Source organism: Somniosus microcephalus, chromosome 1 (genome assembly GCF_052327205.1).
Source record: "Somniosus microcephalus isolate GS21.2 chromosome 1, FLI_Smic_1.0, whole genome shotgun sequence".
NCBI lineage: Eukaryota > Metazoa > Chordata > Chondrichthyes > Squaliformes > Somniosidae > Somniosus > Somniosus microcephalus.
Window position 1 is genome coordinate 172,151,999 of NC_140987.1, and position 22,592 is coordinate 172,174,590.

At 41.7% G+C, this 22,592-nt stretch overlaps 1 protein-coding gene across 1 annotated transcript in view; it reads left to right on the forward strand.

Moving 5' to 3' along the window:
• The first annotated feature begins 955 nt into the window (after positions 1–955).
• The window catches only part of fer (fer (fps/fes related) tyrosine kinase), a 334,586-nt gene continuing 312,949 nt past the window's right edge, over positions 956–22,592 (forward strand). The window contains exons 1-4 of the mRNA XM_085987508.1: positions 956–2,041; positions 19,757–19,894; positions 20,641–20,760; positions 21,738–21,860. Of these exons, the coding sequence (XP_085843634.1) occupies positions 1,902–2,041; positions 19,757–19,894; positions 20,641–20,760; positions 21,738–21,860 (521 nt within the window). The 5' untranslated portion in view covers positions 956–1,901. The remainder of the gene's footprint in view (positions 2,042–19,756; positions 19,895–20,640; positions 20,761–21,737; positions 21,861–22,592) is intronic.

Genomic DNA, 22,592 nt, shown 5'->3' on the forward strand with positions numbered 1-22,592 from the left:
AAGAAATGGAGTGTCAGACCAAAGAACAGACAGGTGGCAGGACTACACAGCAGATTGTGTTGAATGGTGAGTCAACAGCGAGCCAAGTTGCACATATTTTATGGTAATGTGCTTGATGGGTTAAATAGCTTTTTTTTTTTACGTTCAGTACTTTTGAGCATCGTGGTTTTTCTTTTCAAATGACCTGTTTCCCAATGCTTATTGAGGATAGTGTTTGAAGGCCTCAAGCTGAGTAATATGACCTACCTGCCCTAATTTCTCCTGATGTGGCTCGGTGTGAAATTATTTTGTTTTTTTTATTACTCCTGTGAAGCGCCTTGGGACATGTAACTACATTAAAGGCACTCTATAAATACAAGATGTTGTTGTGACTATCTGAATATACGGCATTAACCAAATTCATAAATTCATGCAGTACAGCAAAAAGCATCCCAGAATTAACTTGCTATTATAAAACTTGCCATGGGACTCCTGAGTAAAAACTATGCAAATAAATCTTGCATGTGAATTGTGGTTTATCAAATGTGACATGAATGCATTAGTTCCTAAAAACATTCCAAGTTGTGGCTTGTGTATGAATAACTTCTTCCGTTTTCATCACAACCCCAAACTTGTCGAAATATTTTCTGGTATTTGACTTGTTTAATGCTGTAGGAAGCAAAATTAGTGACGAGGGACATTCTGCCCTCGTGAGTATAAGCCTTCGAGTTTGTTGAAGTTAATACATGGATTTTATCTTCACTTACTTTTTGAAATGCTTCCAGAAAAATATTTAAGGCTGATGCATCATTACAAAATAAACTGTTCCTAACTTTCTCTGGCTTAAAAACATACCAGTTGCAAACAATACAGTGTCCTATAGGAACTGTTTTTTCCCCCCAGCATGTGTGCCATACAAGATGAAATTTGAGTGTGTTACTTGCTTTAATAAATGCTTATTTCATTTACATACAGAGATATGAGGTTCTGATCCTCCATGTTGCTGTAGAAATAAATATGAAATTCTTTGATCAGTGGCGCAAGCAAGCAAACCCCATATTAAATTTTGAGCATGTCGTCCAGTTTTCTCGGCTACAAACAATCTCCAAAGTATGAAGTACTTACCATGTAAAGGGTAAAAGGTTTGCTCAGGTAAAGTTCCACACATGCACAATTTGTATTGGCAACTTCCTGCTCAAATCACCCGTAATAGGTTAACAGTGAATAGGCCCGTTCACTCCGAACACAAGTTAGCTGGTGCAGCAAGTGAAAAAAGTCTCACTGGTGCGGTTGGGATGCTCTTACGACGTTGCTACATAGTGAACGAGATTTTACTTTGCATCTATTCTATATTGCATAAAGTGTTTGATGTGCACAGTGATGCATGGAAAATATTTTATTGCACGTTATTGTCATCTCTTCTCGGCAGCAAAATTCACTCTTTTCCATGTACCCCCCACATTCCCCGTAAAACTGGAAGTAGCGAGTACTTTACATTTTGCGGTGTATTTCTCAATACCTGAAATAAAAAGTGAGTGTAATTTGTCATTTCTGAAAAAGGATATGGAAATAGCATTTCAACTGCAATATACTACAAAGAAAAACATACCTGCCGGAATTTAAAAATCTCAGCCATTATCTCTGGCAGAGAAGCTACTGTTTGCAACTTCAACTTAAGCTACAATTAAAATGTTTTTGAACAAATTAGAATATAGCACATTGTTGCTGGGTTCTGCAGCTTGTTGCACTATGTACTGGTTTAATTGATTGAGGATGAGTAGCCACAAATGAAGATTTGAAAAATTGGCAGGCTTATTTTATTGGGAAAAAAAGGTTGAGTTTCTGAAATTTGTACTTGTGTTTTTTGTCCTCCTACAGGCAAAGAGACTGAAAAAGCCAAAGATAGATTTGACAAGGCCACCATGAAACTCCATAATCTGCACAACCAGTATGTGTTGGCGGTGAAGGGGGCCCAGCTACATCAGGAACAGTATTATGATAAAGCTCTTCCTCTGCTGCTAGATTCTCTGCAGAAGATGCAGGAGGAAATGATTCTTGCATTGTAAGAAATATTCTAGATAATTCATCTGTCATTTTTGTAAAAGACTGCATTAATCTAAAAGTTTTTGAACAATACTACTTTGGTGGTCTAAATGGTCAAATAGTGTACACATTTTAACATAGCAATTTAACTGGTCTCTTAGCTAAAGGCTGTTTGTGCGCTTTCATTGGCCCTCATTGAGAATTGTCAGCACACTTGCAACTGGCAAAAAAAAGTGTTCCTCCCCTGTGCGCTCTCTGCCCTGCCCCCCCCCCCCATAAAAATTCACTTTTAAACATCCATAGAAATTGACAATTCTAAGACTGCATGGAGGCATTGATTTATTTTACAATTGATTAAGTTACGTTCATGCAGCTGGATATAGGAGGTGTGAGGATGAAGAGGAAGCTTCATTCCACTAGTCCAATTCCAGTATGAAAACCTGGAGAAGTCGGTTGGCATTTATTCTTGCCACTTCTGGCAAAAATAGCAGGACAGCTGAGTTAGAACAGTGGCCTGGAATTTCCTGAAAACTAGTAATGGCATGTATACGGTGTACACCGTTATTGCAGCGCAGAAGGTCCTGTAAATTATGACATTAGTGATTTACGCTTGGTTTTTAAACCACACCAATATTTCCTGGGTCATTTGTGCAACTCCGCAGAGATCCATGCCAAAACAGGTAAAAGCTAAATACAATAGCTCTGCCCCTCTCACCACTTGCAGCATGCTGATTAATGTGTGCACGTACCTCCATCATCAAGACTGAAACAGATACATCTGGAACAGGCTGATTTGATTGAAAAATGGAAGGGACCGTGGTCTTGCTGCCGACTTCTTATTATGAAACTAGTTTGACCGCTGAAAACTTGGACAAGTGCAGGAGTGTGAAGAAGGTAAAACTTCCAATTGGAATATCCACTCATATGATTTGGATCAATTAAAATGGAGATGAGTGCCATATTTGTGGTTCTTGGCTTGGGGTTAGTTTTGTTTGACCATCGTGCAGAAGGTGGTTGTGTGGATCTGGATACTTTCTGTAAGGGAAAAGACATTTGATATTGCACCACTGGCTGGCAGGTCGATCACAGAACCTGTTGCTGTGACTTGGCTTGTAGACATACGCTGGATTATTGCCATTGTTATCACTCATCTGCCCAGGTAATCGAGCTTTTTTATTTCTTGCCTTTCTTATTTTTTTATATTTGATATCTGTAATTAGATCACATGTTGATTGTAATATTGCTGCATTGTCCTGTTTAGGGTGGAAGAGAAACACCCAAAGCGGAATAACCAGCTTGTTATCAGCGGCAGTCTAAATATTCAGGAGCCTTTCATAAATATGGTTGGCGTTCCGCTCATTTGTGAGGCTGTGGTGATTAACACTGAGCAGTTTTTCGGAAAATCTTCCAAATAGTGACAGAGGTGGGCAGTAACTGTCTTGGGTAATATTTAGCTTTACCTAATGGATTACACAAACCCAAGGCCTGTAAATATTATGGGCAAAGGTGTGTAAAATGTTACCGAAGGCTGGGAGTGAGAGCGAGTCAAAAACCATCTTTCCTCCGTATAAAGAAAATCCGACAGAAAACACCTGCTGAATTTCACATGGCTGAATCCTCGGTTATTTCCCTTGAATGGAAGCCTTGGATCAGAGGAAAGGAACAAATTATTAAACATGCTGATAAGGGTGGTGCTGTTGTTTGACGAACCGACCTCTACCGCACGGAAGCTGAACGCCAACTCTCCAACACCACCTCCTACCTCCGCCTGGACCATGACCCCACTAGCAAACATCAAGCCATTGTTTCCAAGACTGTCACTGACCTCATCTCCTCTGAAGATCTTCTCTCCATGGCCGCCAACCTCATAGTCCCCCAACCCCGCACAGCCCGCTTCTACCTCCTTCCCAAGATCCACAAACAGGACTGCCCTGGTAGACCCATCGTTTCAGCCTGTTATTGCCCAACTCAACTTATCTCTTCCTATCTCGACTCTCTTTTCTCCCCTTGTCCAGTCTCTTCCCACCTACATTCGCGACTCTTCCGACGCCCTCCGTCGCTAACAGTTTCCAGTTTCCTGGCCCCAACCGTCTCCTTCTCACTGGACGTCCAATCCCTCTACACCTCCATCCCCCACCAGGATGGCCTGAGGGTGCTCCGTTTCTTCCTTGACCAAAGGCCCAACCAATCCCCATCCATCACCACCCCCTTCCGCCTGGCTGAACTTGTTCTCACATTGAACAACTTCTCCTCTGACTCCACTCACTTCCTCCAAATTAAAGGTGTTGCTATGGGAGCCCGCATGGGCCTGAGCTATGCCTGCCTGTTCATGGAATATGTGGAACATTCTTTGTTCCAGTCCTACTCAGGTCCCCTCCCTCACCTCTTTTTCCGGTACATCGATGACTATATCGGTGCTGTTTCCTGCTCTCGCCCTGAACTAGATAAGTTCATTCACTTTACTTCCAATTTCCACCCTTCCCTCACCTTCACATGGTCCATCTCTGACTCTTCCCTTCCCTTCCTTGACTTCTTCGTCTCCATTTCTGGCGATCGGCTTTCGACAAACATCCACTACAAGCCCACTGACTCCCACAGCTACCTGGACTACACTTCCTCCCACCCAGCTTCCTGTAAGGACTTTATTCCATTCTCCCAGGTTTTCCATCTCCACCGCGTCTGTGCTGACGATGCCACCTTCCATACCAGTGCTTCCGACATGTCGTCTTTTTTCCTCAACCGAGGATTCCCCTCTACTGTGGTTGACACGGCCCTTGACCGTGTCCGTTCCATTTCCCGCACTTCTGGTCTCACCCCTTCCCCTCCCTCCCAGAACCACGATAGGGTTCCCCTTGTCCTTACCTTTCACCCCAGCAGCCTCCACATTCAACAGATCATTTCCGCCTCCAACGTGATCCCACCACCAAACACATCTTCCACTCGCCTCCCCTTTCAGCATTCCGAAGGGACCGCTCCCTCTGCGACACCTCAATCACCCCTAACACCCCTTCTCCTTCGCTTGGCACCTTCCCATGCAAGCGCAGGAGATGCAACACATGCCCTTTTACCTCCTCCCCACTGTCCAGGGCCCCGAACACCCCTTCCAGGTGAAACAGCGATTTACTTGTCGTGCTTGCAATTTAATATTCTGTATTTGCTGCTCGCGATGCAGTCTCCTCTACATTGGGGAGACCAAACGCAGATTGGGCGACCGCTTTGCGGAACACCTCCGTTCAGTCCGTAAGGGTGACCTTGTTACTTTAATTCTCCGCTTCACTCCCACTCTGATCTCTCTGTCCTCGGCCTATTATATTGTTCCAAAATGAAGCTCAACATAAGCTCGAGGAACAGCACCTCATCTTTCGATTAGGCACTTTATAGCCTTCCGGACTCAACATCGAGTTCAAAAATTTCAGATAGTAACCCCTACCCCCATTTTTCATGCTGTATTATTTTGCCATTCCCATTTGCAACATTTTATCTTTCCTGCCTCTTAAATAAGCAGAGGATGTTCTTTCAATTCCTTCCTCCTCTCCTAAACCCCCCCCCCCGCCACCGCTGTCTGCACCTGCTTAATATCTGTTACATCTCCAGCTTTTTCCAGCTCTGATGAAGGGTCCCAGACCTGAAACGTTAACTCTGTTTCTCTCCACGGATGCTGCCTGGCCTGCTGAGTATTTCTAGCATTTTCTGTTGTTTCAGATTTCCAGCATCCGCAGTATTTTGCTATTAAATTATTGGCTGTGCTGCTTCTGATTCACCATGATCCTCACTGTGGCATATTCAGATCAGTTTTCGATTTAAATTTTGACACATTCACTCCTGGAGGATAGGCGCGCACAACGGTTGAACGAATGGCCTTCAATATTGTTGTTGCAGGAAATTCCTGACCATAGTATAAAATTATTGACATTATTTGATCAGCATAAATCTTATTTTAAAACATGTGGAATGGCAAAAATATTTTCAAGTAATATCCAGTTATGCAAATTGCTATCATGTTACAATGTTCCCTTTATCGTTTGATATATCCGTCTGTTTCATTTCTCTGATTGCTGATCATGTGCTTGCAGTCCCTCAACATTTTGCATATTGTAGGATTCATGTGTATTTGGGTCCACAATACTAACTTTTTTCTATTTATAGTGGGACTGGTAACTTTGTGTCTCATGATCTGTGAGCTAAGTTTACGCTTGCAGAGATACTTTAAAAAAAAATGTCTCATCTGCAACAGCTTCACGAAACAAGGCACACTTCGTATAAGAATGCATATCCAGCTTCATAGCACTAAAAAACAGAAGACTTCAAGTGTCAAATAATCCAGCATGGTACAGGACTTCATGTAAACCTTCTATACTATTAAAAAAAAATGTCTGGTTCCAGTGCAAATTGGAAGAAACCCACCATGTTTTTTGCTAAGTGTGTGATTTCCATATTTTTGGACTCTGACCCAGTTGGAGACTTGAGGAGCAAATGGGCATGTGGAATTAACAAAATATAAAAATGCTCTGTTTCCTCAGTGGCTTTCCTGTTTGGTTCCTTTACAAGGACAACTCCAAGAAACGTGGAACAAAAGTGCAAAACATTGATAGTGGATACCTGATAAAGTTGCTGCAAGGATGATATAGATTTCTCTCTCTCATACTTTCACTTGCCAGAGATAAATATACTCCACGCTGTGTACTCCATTTTTTCTTACTGATCTTTGTTCCTTTCACATATATTCAGCTCTTCCTTGTGCAGCAGCCAATGTAGTTGGGTGGAAAACTACTGTCAAATAGTGGGAGTGATAAGGTTAGCAGTGACTGTTTTATTACTGCTGTGAACTAAACTGTCAAGTTCGTATCTGATTCTATCCATTGTCTGGAATAGTTTCTTGAAAACCATTAAGTAAACTTTCCTGGCAGATGTGCAAATGCCCTAAATTGACAACCATCTTGGTCAGTTTGGAAGAAAACTATGCAGTTGAGCCATTTCTCATTAAAACATTTGGAAATCTAGTGACATCAGAACCTTTGAATTCATACTGCACTGTCAGAAGTGCAATGGGGTGGGATTTCTCCCCGTCAACTTGTCCAGGTCAGCAAATTTAAATTACGGGTGGGTGTCTGTGCTGTTGCAGCACCTGTCCTCAGGAGGTTGGGGGAGCAATGCTGCTCTGTCACCTTGCCACTGGATATGGTGCTAGCTGCCACCTTTGGTAAACTTCAGCCCATCCTAAACTCTGCTGTCCATATCCTGTCCTGCTCACCCATCACCCCTGTCTTCACTGACCTACAGGGTCCCATAAATACTTCAAATTTAAAATACTCATCTTTTTGTTTAAATCTCTTCATCGTCTTGCCCCTCACTATCTCGGTAACCTCCTCCAGCCCTGCAACCATACCCCACTTCTGAACTCTCCGTTCCTCTGATACTGGCTTCTTGTGCATTCTCTTGCCCCACCATTGATGGCCTAGCCTTCAGCTGGCGAGGCCCCACTCTCTGGAATTTCCTCTTAAAAGCCTCCACCTCCCTGTCCTCCTTGTAAGACACTTAAAAATCCACCTCTTCAACCAAACTTTTGTTCCTAATAGCTCTTCCTTTTGATTCGGCATCCATTTTTAAAATTCAGCCTCTGAAACACTTTGGGATGTTTACATTTAAAGGCACTATATAAATGCAAGACGTTAACTTCTTTTAGCCAGATACTAAGTGGGGGGAAAAAAAGGGAAAATTGAGTCAACTTCATGTGCTTCCTTGTGACTAATGATTTGGTATTGGTAGAAGCCTGCGATCAAATCGTCTATCCAGCCCCTCAATCAGAGATGTATTGCGCAGACATAGCTTAAAGTGGAAGATTTCCAAATGATTTTATCAACTAGTTTTCATGCAGCTACAAGCATCAGGGGGTCATACTTGAATATTTTGAATTTTATTGAATTAAAAATAGTTGGCAATTGCCAAAATATTCGGAGGAAGCTGATGCAGTGACTGATCTGTCCCCTTCTTCAATATACGTAGTATATAAAGTGTGAAGAAATATTGATATTTTTACGCACACTATTCCCGAATACAGAAAACTGTTCTGCAGTATCCATGCAGTAGGCAGGAATGTTCAGATCCATTTGCTTGGACATGAATGAAACAAATTGAGTTAGAATCTCTGTCTGTCTGAATTGCTTAAAGATGCTAACGGTGATTTTATAACCAAAGTTGAGGAAAGATTTCTTTTTAACTCTGAAGTCGGCCACCTTTTACTTAAAAAAAATCTAAGTGTTCATTTAGCCTACGTAAATTTAATCTTCATTCCTACATTACTACCATAACTTCAGTTTCAGAATGGTTCCTTATGAAATTGCCCACAGAAGTTTCACCACTGATGTATAATTAGGATTTTTTAAATAAAATCTTCTATTACTGATGGGTGTGCAGAAATTCTCTAATGCAACTGAGATGCATTTTTAGCACTATCAATTTACAGAATTAGCAAGCTTTTTTCAGTGTCTTAGTGACTTTTGGATTATATATCTTCAATTTCAAAATGTTAAATTAAGACAGGCGTATATTACATTAAGTGTTTTGCATAGAACTTTTGCCACCTTGTACATTTTTTCACTTTTTCGGATGTGGAACATTCTGCATATCTGCATTGTGGTTTAGGTCTCCTAATACAGAAGTTGTTTTTATTTAAATTGGATGCATTTTCTTTTTAACTTTACTGAAAATCTAATTTGCTTATATTGCAAATCGGATGGTAAACTTGTTTCTTCATTTAGAACTGCAGATCTTTCACTTTCGAATTTAATGTGTTTCAAACCTGGGGAATAGAGTAGTTATTGTTGACTAATAGGTTTATCACTTTCAGGTTGTGTATTTAACCTGAACTGAGAGCAGACTTTGTGGGATTGCTATGGTTTCACAATTGAACTTATTTCTCTTTTGCAGCCTGGTCACATTCTTTTCTCATTCTCAACACAACTGGGTTTTTCTTGCTTTGGCTAACAGATCCCACAGGAGAAATTCAATTTCAGAGAAATATACTTAAAAGCATTAACTCCATCATGTGACTTCCCCATTCCCACACTATATATAGCTTGTGCATATATTTGTGCCCTCTTAATTATGATCTAACCAAAAAAATGCAATTTTGCACTATTGCCATATGCATGGAACTGTTTCTCTAAGCATCACTGTGTTTTCACTTGCTGGACTGAATTCATTTTTAGACATTTTGTTAAATCATCTAAATATTGAACCCAAGTCATGATTTAAAAATGTGAATAAGCAGAACTAAGGCTTATATGGGGGAGAAATTCAGTATCGCCCCATTTGGGGCACAATTATCGGCTGGGCACGAAGATTAGCGCCTGGCGCTAATTTTTGCCTCCGACTGCAAACTTGGCTTTTATCGCCCCTGGAGGTGATTGGAGAGCAAAATCAGGTGCTTCACACCTGTCTTAGGGCGCAAAGGCAGCGGAGTGAGGCGATACCTCAGCGCTGGCGAAGCTCATGTGATGTCAGTCAGCAATGGCACACAGACACAATGGCGCCGGCCAGTTCTTAAAGGGGAGGGTTGATCTTGTTCTCCATCCACATCCTGCTTATTGCAGCCTTGACTCTCGGCCTGGAGAGACCTGTACGTCAAATCTGCTGGAAAGAAAAATGGAGAGACCCAGGGAAAGAGCTCAGAGTGCAGCCCCCACAGTCTCTTCTTAAATCGATAAAAGGAAGGGCAAATCAAAATGAAACTGCGAAGTGCTGCTCAGTACCCAAAACTCCTTCATACAACGTTGAATCTCTCCAGAAGAGAGTGTGTTTTTTTTTCTCTCAGTGCGTGGTGCAAAAATGTCACCAACAAAAAAAGGCAGGAGCTGGTCACCTTTTTAAATAGCGCTCCCTTAGTTCCTTCCTGACTGCAAAACGTTCCCCTCAACCTGTCGTTGCTAGCGGTAAGGCAGGGGGCGCCACTCAATATCTGGTCCGGGGCGTTGCACACTCGACTGACGTCACGATCTGCTGGCACAGGAGATCGTGGCGGTAGTGTTTAGCGCTGCCGCAAAATGTCTATTTAATTTCGTGAGCAGCGCAAACATCGCCGCGCATGGGCGCTAGTTGCTTTGTGCCACATTAGCGCCCTCTTAAGGCACTAACGGGAGGCGCAAACCAACTGAATGTTTTTCCCCATCGTCTTATGGCATAACCAGTGCTTAGCACTTCTTATTGCTATGACATGTATTCTGTCTACAGTTTCAGTGAATGTTGTTAAAAACTCCAGATCAAAGAAAAGGGATTAGAAGGTATAATTGGCTCATACCAGAGATAGCTCTGTATTTCATCAACTCTTAGTTTCCTCCTTCAACAGACTAGTTAAGCTGTTCCAGTGTAGCTGCAACACTGGCGTGAAATTGTGGAAAATTGCCAAGGTATGTCCTGTCCACAAAGCAGGACAACTGCACCCCGGGCACTAATCACCCCAGCAGCCTACATCCACTCATCGGCGAAGTGATGGAAGGAGTTGTCAATCAATAGTATTTTCAAGCAGCATTTGCTCACCAATAATCTGATTCTCGGTTTGTGTTCTGCCAGGACCACTTGACTCCAGAACTCATTACAACCGTGGTCCAAACAGGGAGACAAGCTGAATTTCAGAGGTGAGGAGAGAATGTTTGCCGTTGACATCAAGGCAGCATTCGACAGAGTGTGGCACCAATAAGCCATAGTAAAACGGGTCAATGGAGATCAGGAGGAACATTCCAGTGGCTGGAGTCATAACTGGCAAAAGATGGTTGAGATTGTTGGAGGCCAATCATGTCAGCCCCAGAACATGCAGGAGTTCCTCAGGCCAACTATCTTCAGCTTCTTCATCAATGACTTTCCTTCCATCATAAGGTCAGAAGTGGGGCTGTTCGTTGATGATTGAACAGTGTTCCACTCCATTTACAATTCCTCAGATAAAGAAGTGGTCGTTGCCTGCATGCAGCAAGACCTGACAACATCCAGGATTAGTCTTCCAAGTGGCAAGTGCCAGGCAATGACAATCTGCAGCAAAGACTCTTGCCTCTTCCCCTTGATATTCAGTGGCATTATCGTTGAGTCCCCCACCGTAAACATCCTGGGAGAAATTACCATTGACCAGTAATTCAACTGCGCTAGCTACATAAATGCTGTGGCTGCTGGAGTAGGACAGAGGCTGGGTATTCTGTAGCGAATGTCTCAACGCTTGACTCCCAAAGCCTTTTCTTCAACCAAAAAGGCACAAGTCGAGAACAACAACACTCAGCTCAACACGACCTAGGACAAAGTGGTTTGCTTGATCGGTACTTCATCCACTAGCCTAAAGATCAACTCCCTCCATCACTGGCGTACTATGGCTGTAGTGTCTACGACCTAAAGGATGCACTACAGCAACTCGCCAAGCCTCCTTCGGCAGCACCTTTCAAACCCGTGACCTCCACCTAGAAGGACAGGGGCAGCAGGTGCATTGGAACACCATCACCTTGAAGTCACGCACCATCCTGACATGGACATATATTGCTGTTCCTTTGTTGTTGATGGATCAAAATCCTGGATCTCCCTACGTAAGAGCATTGTGGGAGTACCTTCACCACGCAAACTGCAGTGGTTCAAGAAAAAGGCCTGCCACTATCTTCTTGAGAGCATCCAACTTATCAAATGAACAAGATGAAATTGCTGCATGAAAAATGGGCAAAGTGCTGATCTGGCCAGCGACGCCCACATCCGGAGAATGAACAATGAAAAGAAATGTTGGGCATTAAATGACAAACCTTAAGAGTGTACTTCATTGGAACTGGAGCAGGCCATACTTTGCCATCTGTGGATAGAACAGGCATAAAATTAAGTCCAGCATGTTGAAAACTCCTGTTGATACTGAATTTATTACTGGACTTGATGTATAAAATGAAGAAGGCCATTCTGCCTTTTTGATATCTTTCCAGAGTACAATCACTATCTATCTGTTTCTTAAATGAATCATGTTCTGCTCTGAAGTATTTTTCCTGGCAAACCATTCCACCTTTTTGTCACCTCTGTATAAAGAAGCTCTTGCTGATGTTCATGAACCTTGCCCTTCTCAACCCGATACCAGCAGGTGTCTTTTTCTGCTCGCAGATTTAATTTCCCTGTCCTCTGAAGCATCTTGCATACCTTTTTGTAAGGTTTCCATTGTACACCTTAAACAAAGCTAAGGCTAGAATCTTTTTCGACTAATTCTTGAGATTTTTTTTTTTCTTTGAGCTTCTGTACATTGGTTAACTCACCTCTTCCACGAATTTGAATTGGCCTCTGTGAATGTTGAGCAATCTAGTTTGGCAGTGGCTGTCACGGAAAGGGGGGGAGAATGTGAAAATAATGAAATGCCACTATTGCCAGGCTATTCACTTCTGATCAGGCTGATTTTAGTCTTCGACAGGTAATTTTTCATAAAGGCTTGTCTGTTTGATAAGTTCGATGCTCCTCCTTCCATGTCTTGCAACAGCTATTTCTCTTTGGTTCGGAAGAACAGCTGTGTTCAGGACAGCAGTAAAGTGCCAAATGGCATGGAACCAGTTGGAGCTCGGTGACCAAGAAGCACTGTAGCATCTAGTTTTAAAATCCTAAGTGTGGTGAATTTCAAGTGTGGTCAACCTTTTAACAGTTGGCTCATATCCAGCCAGATCTACAGTATTAAATTATCTCCTGATGGTTTAGGTAGTTAAGGCATTGAGTAGTGTGATGATTCAGGGGCCCAGTGCAAAGCAAGTTCATGATTTCAATGAACTGCAATATGACAATGCACAAAGTAATTTGGGAGGCAGTGTGCCTTGGATGAAAAATGATCTTGCTTACATTGCAAACAGTAAATCCAGATCTCCCCAACTGTTGGACAAATAACACTCTGATAAATGGTAAATCTCAGACTTCAAGTATGAATCAGATTTATTAAAAAAAATAAAATTGGCAAAACCAAACGCAAGAATAACAGCAGATAAGTAAATCAGCTTTTCTCAAAACTACTTGCATTTATGTAACACTTTTTACGTCCTCGGACGTTCCAAAGACCTTTGCAGCCATACAATGTTTTGTAGGCAAATGCCATCCAATCTGCGAACAGCAGATCCCACAGATGGCGGTATGATAAATGACCAGTTAATCTGTTTCTTTGCATTGATTGAACATTAATACTAACGAGGACACTGGGATGTGATGGGATTTTGTATATTTACTTTAATAGGCAGGCAGGATACTTGATTAATATCTTGTCTTATCTGATACCGTTACTGAAAGATGGTACCTTCGACAATGGTGCACTCCCTCAGTGCTGCACTAAAGTGTCGGCCTAAATTACGTGCTCGTTTCGGGAGACGTCAACATCAGTCAGTTTGCTGGTCATACAACAGGTGATGTATGCTCTCTTCACAAGGAAACAGCAATACATCACCTTCCCAATGCAGGCTGCGGATCAGGAGGGGAGAGCTGTCTGATTTTCCCACATTGCTGGATTTTCCAGGCTCTGGGAACTGCCCACATGTTGCCTGACGTTCTCCAATTAAAGAACTGGCTATGTTTTATAACGAAAAGGGGTTTCCTTACTTGAATGTTCAGGTAGTCTGTGACCATAGGCAGCGAATAATGCAGGTCTGTGCCCTAGTTTCCTGGCGGTAGTCATGATGCCTTCATTCTGCAGCAGTCCTCAATTTTCCAATGTCTTCGACCCAGACCAACGGGTGTCAGGCTGGCTTTTTGGAGACAGTGGCCCAATCAAGAACCTGGGCACAGATACTGAGCATCAATACAATGAGAGCCATACAGAAATCGGAGTTTCTATCGGCGTCCTCAAACAAGGGTTCCGGTGCCTGGGCCGATTTTGGTGGAGTCCTGCAGTGTAGCCCCGAGCAATTATTCAGATTTGTAGTGGTTTGCTGAATGCTACACGACTATTCCGACTGGGAAAAGGGGAGCCGAGCATTGCGGCCAGAGGCCGACCCGTGAGAGGGAGAAGTAGGCCCCGGGCCGTGGAGCGTGGAGCCGGCGACGGTGAAGAGGAGGCTGAATTGGAGCATTCACATCCCGACGATGTGTTCGGTGAGTCGGGCGGAGGAGCGCAGCACAACGAGCAGCAGCAGCAGACTCACGACACGCTGCAGCACGTCGGCCGGCAGCTCCATTTCGGGTAACTCTCAGTCCAGATGGGAGGAGGGGAGCCGGGCATGGTGGCCAGAGTGGGAGAAGCAGGCCACCACACGTGGAGCCGGCAACAGTGAGGAGGAGGCCGCGGTGAAGAGGAGGACGGAGCGGCTGAGGGACATCGTGCTCCCACTGCCACGGGAAGCCATTGTATTGACTCAATGCGGTGCTGTGTGTATCGCTGACGCATCCCTACGGGGAACAAGCATTCCATTGTACTTGTTACATATGGCAAATAAATCTAATCTGAATCTGAAACTATGCTATTCTGAGGGGCCAAGCCTTGCAGTTGCCACGGGAGGAAGTGCAGGAGCAAGATGAGGAAAGGGTCGTGGAAGATGATGATGGGGAAGGCCAAGTCCAAGAAGTACTGCCAGAGCTGTAAGGCAACAAATTACTGAGATTCTCCTGAATAAACCTTACCCCCCTAACACCCCAGCATACCAACAGTCCCAACATTTGACCCACTCCTTCCACCAATCTTCTGAATACCTTCCAACACTGCTCCCTCACTGGTTATCCTCTTGCATCAGTACAGATATCAATGTAAAACAAATATTATCTCTTTATATCATGCACTTTGTGGATTTTACTACTTTGTTCTCATCAATATTTAACTGAAATCACCCGAGTGCAATCAGTTATTGCCTGGCCTCTGCTTGTTTACCTATTCTAGTGCTCCTATGAGATGGTTCATGTGTTGCAGGAGCCTGGGAGGTGGAAGGCTGGCTATCATCTAAGCAGTAGTCATCAAAATCGCAGGCACGATGCCTGTGATTATCTGATGTGTGCTGTGGTATGAAAGGGTCATTGCTGCCAGTGCGTACTTTGAAAATTGCTGCCATACCCATAGTGAGCACAAAATGTAATACAATTGATTACATTTAATAAATTTTCTGCAGACGTAAGAAATGATTGCAAACAGATTTTTGCCATCTGGTTACAAGAGGCACACCACATGTTTAATATTGCTTATAGGGCAAATAATTGATCCTAGCCACTATTGGCAGTTGCGCAAAATTCTATTGCATAATCTTGAGTCTGAACAAAATCAAACATTCTTTATTTTTCATCTACATCCACAATTTGCATTTTCTTTTACGGCCTTTGTGGTTTGTCTTTTCAGCAGCATGTATTGCAGTTTTTAAGTGCATTTCAGAAGTGGAAACCATAATCTTTATTTGGTTGCAAGAGTTGTTGCTTTTCATGTGGTACTTAATATTGAAACACGTTTTTTTTGTGGCCCTTGCGGTTGTTTCTCCAAACTTGAGTACTGACTGAGCTGCACGAAACAGCAGATTAACCCTTTTGAGTAGCATTGCAACTTTCACTTTGTTGAATGTCTCGCTATAGCTTCCTGAGTTGGACTGTATTGAAATATTAATTTTTCTTCAATCATAAGCATATATTCTAGGTTCATTGGTTCTGGGGAAACGTATGCTTGAAAATGTCATGACATTACAGATAGTTGGTGCTGTCCTTCATGTGGTTTTCCCCACATATTGCAACCCCGTCATATAACGCCCCCAGACAAAAACCATTGTATCAGTTTGTTTTAGAATCATAAAAGTTTACAGCACAGAAGGAGGCTAATCAGCTCGTCATATTTTTGCTGACTTCGTTCGAGCAATCCAAAATTAATTCCATTTCCCCATACCTTGTATTTTTTTCTCTTTCAGATATTTATCCAATTTTCCTTCAAAAAGTACTCTCTGAATCTGCCCCTATGGCACCCTTATCATTGACTCTTCTGGACAAAGAAAGACCAAGGTTCATCTAGTTCGCCTTCTACCGTCCTAGAATTTAGAAGGTTGAGGGGTGATTTAATCGAAGTTTTCAAGATATTAAGGGAAACTGATGGGGTAGATAGAGAGAAACTATTTCCGCTGGTTGGGGAGTCTAGGACTAGAGGGGATAGTCTCAAAGTTAGAGCCAGGCTTTTCGGGAGTGAAATTAGGAAACACTTCTACACACAAAGTGTGGTAGAAGTTTAGAACTTTCTTCTGCAAAAGGCATTTGATGCTAGATCAGTTGTTAATTTTAAATTTGAGATAGATTTTTGTTAACCAAAGGTATTAAGGGATATGGGGCAAAGGTGGGTAGATGGAGTTCAGTCACAGATCAGAAATGATCTCGTTGACTGGCGGAACAGGCTCGAGGGGCTAAATGGCTCACTCCTGTTCCTATGTTTATTAACCTTTTCTATTCTTCCATTGAATCTAACTATGTTGTGGTTACTATTTTCCAATTGTACTCTTAATCTCTCATCACTTATTTGCCCGACTTCATTTCCCAGAACTAAATCAAGCAATGGTTCTTCACTTAAGCAAGATACTGCGGATGCTGGAAATCTGAAATAAAAACAGAAAATGCTGTGAATACTCAGCAGGTCAGGCAGCATCTCTCCACAGATGCTGCCTGACCCGCTGAGTATTTATAGCATTTTCTGTTTTTGTTAATGGTTCCTTACTTGGACTAGAAACATACTGATCTTGAAGCAGTCATGACTGTATTCTAAAAAGCACTCCTCACTTGGAGTACATGTTGTTCCAGTCTATCTTGGGATATAAAATCACTCTATTATTGTCCTGTTCTTCCATATCTTTCTGAACTGCTTGCAGATCTCCACCTCGATTGCTTCTCCACTGTTTGGCCTATAATGCACACCAAAAAACAATATATAATATGTGTGTATGTGTTGATGTGTACATATTTATATATATATATATATATATATATATATATATATATATATGTGTGTGTAATTTGAGTTATGGTAAATGTGGCATGCTAGGGAGGGACAAGTGACTTTGGACTTTTTTTTAATTTGTTTATGGGATCAGGGTGTCGCTGGCAATGCCAGCATTTATTGACCATCCCTAGTTGCCCTTGAGAAGGTGGTGGTGAGCCGCTGCCTTGAACCGCTGCAGTCCGTGTGGTGATGGTACTCCCACAGTGCTGTTAGGTAGGGAGTTCCAGGATTTTGACCCAGCGACGATGAAGGATCGGCGATATACTTCTAAGTCAGGATGGTGTGTGACTTGGAGGGGAACTTGGAGGTGGTGGTATTCCCATGCGCCTGCTGCCCTTGTCCTTCTAGGTGGAATAGGTCACGGGTTTGGGAGGTGCTGTCGAAGAATCCTTGGCGAGTTGCTGCAGTGCATCTTGTAGTTGGTACACACGTCAGTCATGGTGCGCCGGTGGTGGAGTGAGTGAATGTTTAAGGTGGTGGATGGGGTACCAATCAAGCGGGCTGCTTTGTCCTGGATTTCCAAAGCTTTCCACCACTGGGTTTTCTTGCTTTATGTCTGGGTCAGTTGTAGACTAATTGATAGAGAATGATTGCTGTGATTAGGCAACAAATCCATTATCATTCTACCATGAGACTACCAGGATGGTAGAAGGCAAACTATAGATGAACCTTGCTCTGTCTTTGTCCAGCAATTATTATGTTCCTATTTCCTTTCCTAGTTCTTTAATCCATTGGTATGTATTCTTTCGTAATGCAACTCTCCCGATATCTTGGATTATAGTACTATGATAGAATCCTTCACTAACACTGCCACCTCACCCTCTTTGCTCTCTCCTTATCTTTCCTGAAAATATTATAACCAGGAATGTGAAATTCCTAGTTCAGACTTTTCCTTCGATTGGATCTTAATTAAAAAGAATTGGGACCAAGCCTCTAGCTTCATTACATGAGGTTAAATAGAGTATGAAATACTGTTAATCTAACCTGTTTGAGTTTTTTTTACATTGCCCAGCAGCCTAAGCTGTCGGCACCAGCCGACAAACCTCCTGCGAAAGTAAGGAAAGCTATTCACTTTCAATCAAATGTGATGTCATACACAAATCTTTGAAGTTGGAAGGACAAGTTGATAAAGCTGTTAAAAAAGCATATGGGATCCTTGGCTTTATAAATAGAGCCATTGAGTACAAAGATGTTATGTTAAAATTTTATATGTCACTGGTTAGGCCTCAGCTAGAGAATTATCATGACCAATTCTGGGCAATACATTTTAGGAAGGATGTCAAGAGAGGGTGCCGAGGCGATTTACCAAACTCAGACCAGGGCTGAGTGACTTCAGTTATGTGGAAATTGTTCTCCTTAGAGCAACGAAGGATAAGTGGAGATTTAATAGATGTGTTCAAATTTGAGGGGTTTTGATAGAGTAAATAAGGAGAAACCAGAGGACACAATTAAGGTAATTGACAACAGAATCAGAGGGGAGATGAGGAGAAATTTTATATGCAGCAAGTTCTGTTTGGAATGCACTGCCTGAAAAGTTGGGGGAAGTAGATTCAGTCGTAGCTTTCAGAAGCCTCCTTCTGTGCTGCAAGACTTTATGAAATATTCTATGGTCTTAAAAGATTGAGAAAATCAGCATGCAATCTGTGACCCAGCTTGGCTGTAGTTGTATGGTATAAATTTCATCTCTGGCCCATGCCATATATTGCCTGCATTAAAGCAACGTAAGTGCTTCTACAGTTGGATCAGTATATTTGCATTTGCACCAACAAAGTCTAATGCAATAATTCATAATTGAGTGCATGTGATCATTGTAGAAAATATCTTGGTGTCTAAAATTCATAAACCTCTTCCGTATCTTTATTTTAAAATCCACCTGCTCATTCATTTAACTAGTCTAGGCTTATTTGCATACTCTAGTCTGCAAACTTACTAATATTACAACTAGTGCTGCTTTCCATATGATTTATTTATGGGGTGAGCAGTGGATTCAGAGTTCAAGTTTGTGCATTTTCCCTAGTTACTGCAACTCTGGGAAGCCATGATCCACCCAGGAAAGCCAGAATCCACTCTACTTGTTTGGTGATCACCTCTTGTACCAGGTTGTGGAGGGTTTCCAAGGCAGCTATCTGGAGCAATTTAAATGCTTTCACAAATAATTATCTCAAACTACCAGCTTCGAATGACAACTATTCTGGAGCTGCAGTCTTCAAAAGATGGTGTGATTTGTTGATCATTCACTGGCCAGTGGTTCAGCAAAGCATTTATTAACAAATCTAATCAAATACTAAGATGTATCTCCAGGGCATTTGGCTATAATTCAAAACAAGCTTTCTACCCTATGTAGGTCACTGGTGAGACTGCATTTGTATGCAACTTTGGGTACCCGACTTAAGACTAGTGGTTTGTGAGGGTTCATAGAAAGACGAGGATGATACTGGAACTTGAGTTTCAAATTATGACGAGATGCTCATGAAGCTCCCCATCCAGCCTGCTCCATGATTCTCTTGACCTGCTGTTGCTTGGAACTTTTTTTGTGTTATGTTGCTTGTGTTGCACTTCGACTTGATGCTGCCTCCTCTTGTCAAAGAAATATATCTGTGATACAGTACTAGGCTTTGGAATATGAAGGCATGGAGGAAGATCACTTTGACCAAAATGGCAGTGCAATTTTCTTCAAGCGATATCAGCAATAGGCTAATCTCACTCAAAGGGCTAACACAAATTCTCTTTTTACTGTAAACTTGAACATTGGTGAAATAATAAGCAAGATGGTACTAAGTGATAATTCTAACTTTATTTTTTTTCACTTTCCTCTAGAAAGGGAATTCTAGAAGAATATGTAAAAATAACTAGCCTCGTCACTGAAGAGATAGTAACTATCCACAAAGATGTCCTGAATTCTATTGAGCAAATCAACCCCAGCTCAGAGTATAACCACTTTATTGAAAATCATAGGTAAAGTATTCCTTGTGCAATCTAATAGTGGACATAAGAACTTTTATTTATATAGTATTTCTATGTTCATGTCCTCAAGGTAGCCAAAGTGCTTTATAGCCAATGAATTAATTTTGAAGTGTAATCACTGTTCTGTTGGAAAATGTGGAAACCAATTTGCACGCAGCAAGGCCCCCAAATAATGAGATAAATGACCAGTTAATCTGATTTGGTGATGGTGATTGAGGATTAAATGTTGTCCAGGATACTTGTGGGACTCTCTCCCCGCCCCTGCTCTTCTTTGAATAGTGCTTCGGGGATCTTTTATGTAATTCTGAACAGGCAAATCTGAAAGGCCAATGCCTTCTACCAATGCAGCACTCCTTCAGTACTGCACTGAAGTGTCAGCCTAGATTATGTGCTTAAGTGCTGGAGTTGGGCTTGAATTCACAATCTTGTGACCCAGAGGTGAAATAATTCAACACTGCGCAAAAATTAGGACAGTCATTCGTATTAGCAGAAAGAAAGTTGTCTGGTATGTTTAAGGTAAAGAATGTTTAGAAACTGAGTTTTGTTTTTGCTTTGGGGTATGATTCTGTTCACTGGGGGATTATATTTTGTCATTTCAGTCCTTTTCCGGTTGTAACAGTCTGCACTTTACAATGTAATTCAAAACTTTAGCTAAGACTTATTTACAGGTTTTGAAACCAAGTGTAGCTTAACAGATGCTTACACTTTATTTTGAGCGTACGATTTTTTTTTGGCAGGTCACAGCCAATTAAGGAGGCAAGTGTTGAGTTTGATGTTTTGTTATTGGAAGACCTGGAAAACCTTCAAGCCAATGAGATTTTGTGGAACAGTTTAACAGCAGAGAGTTTACAGACAACGTAAGTTTCAGATCTACCTCTTGTGCCAACTCTGTGTTGTTTCTCAACATTTTAGAAAGTAAACATTTGGGCCATTGATATTTAACAACAGCAGAGTTTGGCTAGTACTCAAGGCTTTACTTAGTTTCAGTGAACATTTATCTAAAGAAATTAAATGTCAAATCAGAACTTATTTTGTTTATGTATTTCAACTGAGTACACAGCAGAATTGTACCTGAAATAGTTTGGAAATTTTCAAGTTATATGCCTTCTTATTGACATTTAGAACTGAAAGGAAACATAATGAGCCTTGTGCGCAGATCACAGATGTGGTTCTTATCTGACATCAATTGAGTAACTACCAAAAATTGTATTAAACAACAATTACAGGTGGAAGTTTTAAATTCAGGGGAGGAAGAACAATGTCCAACGTGCTTTTTCCTACCAATTTTCTGCCCTTAACAAATTGCCCATTATGCACGCCTGATCTTTGATGGTGAATGTTAGCATGTAACTTGAACGTAAGGGAGTGGATGGGGGAAGGAATCACAGTCAAACCCAATCCAGTCTTTATCTTGCACCCGTGCACACGCACATTTCCAGGAGGGGGTCTTTGGATCGTAGGTGGGAACAGGAACCTTAACTGGCTTTCTCCTCATAACTCAAGGATGCTGAAGCCAATTGTAGTGCTGCTCACACCTCCATTCTCCTGAGCTAATTTAGCAGAGATAGGAAATTGAACCTAGGACCTTCCATTTTGTATGGCGCGCCTCCTTGTTGAGCTATGGTAAGTGCCTTTAAACAGACTTTTAATAGGCCCGCTCTAGTACTTGTTGGTACTTCTTAGAACTTCTTTGCATTATCAGTTTTTGTGACAATTGCCTGTAGAATATCTGAAGAAACTCAAAGAACCTTATGTTCTTTAAAGAAAATAATTGTGGCACAAATATTTGAATAAAAGCAACCTAATTTGGTGGTGGTGCTGTTTCAAATAATAGGCTAATAACAACAACTGAAGACTTGGTCCAAACTCAACAAACCATTATCAGCAAGGAAGAAATAATAGTAGAACTGAAGAAAAAAATTGAGGAAACTACAACGACATATGAAAACAAATCTGAGTAAGTACCAAATACTCTAAGTTAGGCTAGGATAGCTTGCCAAATCAATCTTACTTTGATGACACGTATTAAAACAAAAATTGTTTCGCCCCCATTTTTACTATTTTCTTGTCTCCGTGTCATCCTGCAGCTAGGACAGGCAATCTGGGAGGGGGATGGGTTGGAGGAATTGATCTGTTTGACTACAGAAAGAGAGATCCTTTACCATGAAACAATCCATGTAATACTCCGGGTATTAGAGAAGATTGTTCGCTGAGTATAACTGAGCTTGAATAGCTCAAAGCAGAGACTTAAATCCTGGAATAACAACAGAAAATGCTGGACACACTCAGCAGGCCAAGCAGCATCCATGGAGAGAGAAACCGAGTTAACAAATGTTCCCAGTATTTTCTGTTATTTCAGATTTCCAGCATCCACAGTATTTTGATATTGACTTAACTCCTGGGTCCTGTAACTGGGAGACCAACACACGACAGATGGGGCTGTACCTCTTATAATTCCTAGCATTGTTTTTGGAATCTGAAACACATGCTTATTTGTGATATCAGTTAAGAAATAATTCTATTGTCGTGTAAAATATATTGTGCAAAACGATCACAAACATATCTTTAATTTATGAAACTGAACAGATTGAAAATAATTTTCTTTTGTACATTATATTTGGTTGGACTAGAGTGAGATAAACCTCAAGTAAGAGGCCAAAACACGTCTTCAGAAATTAATATGGACCAA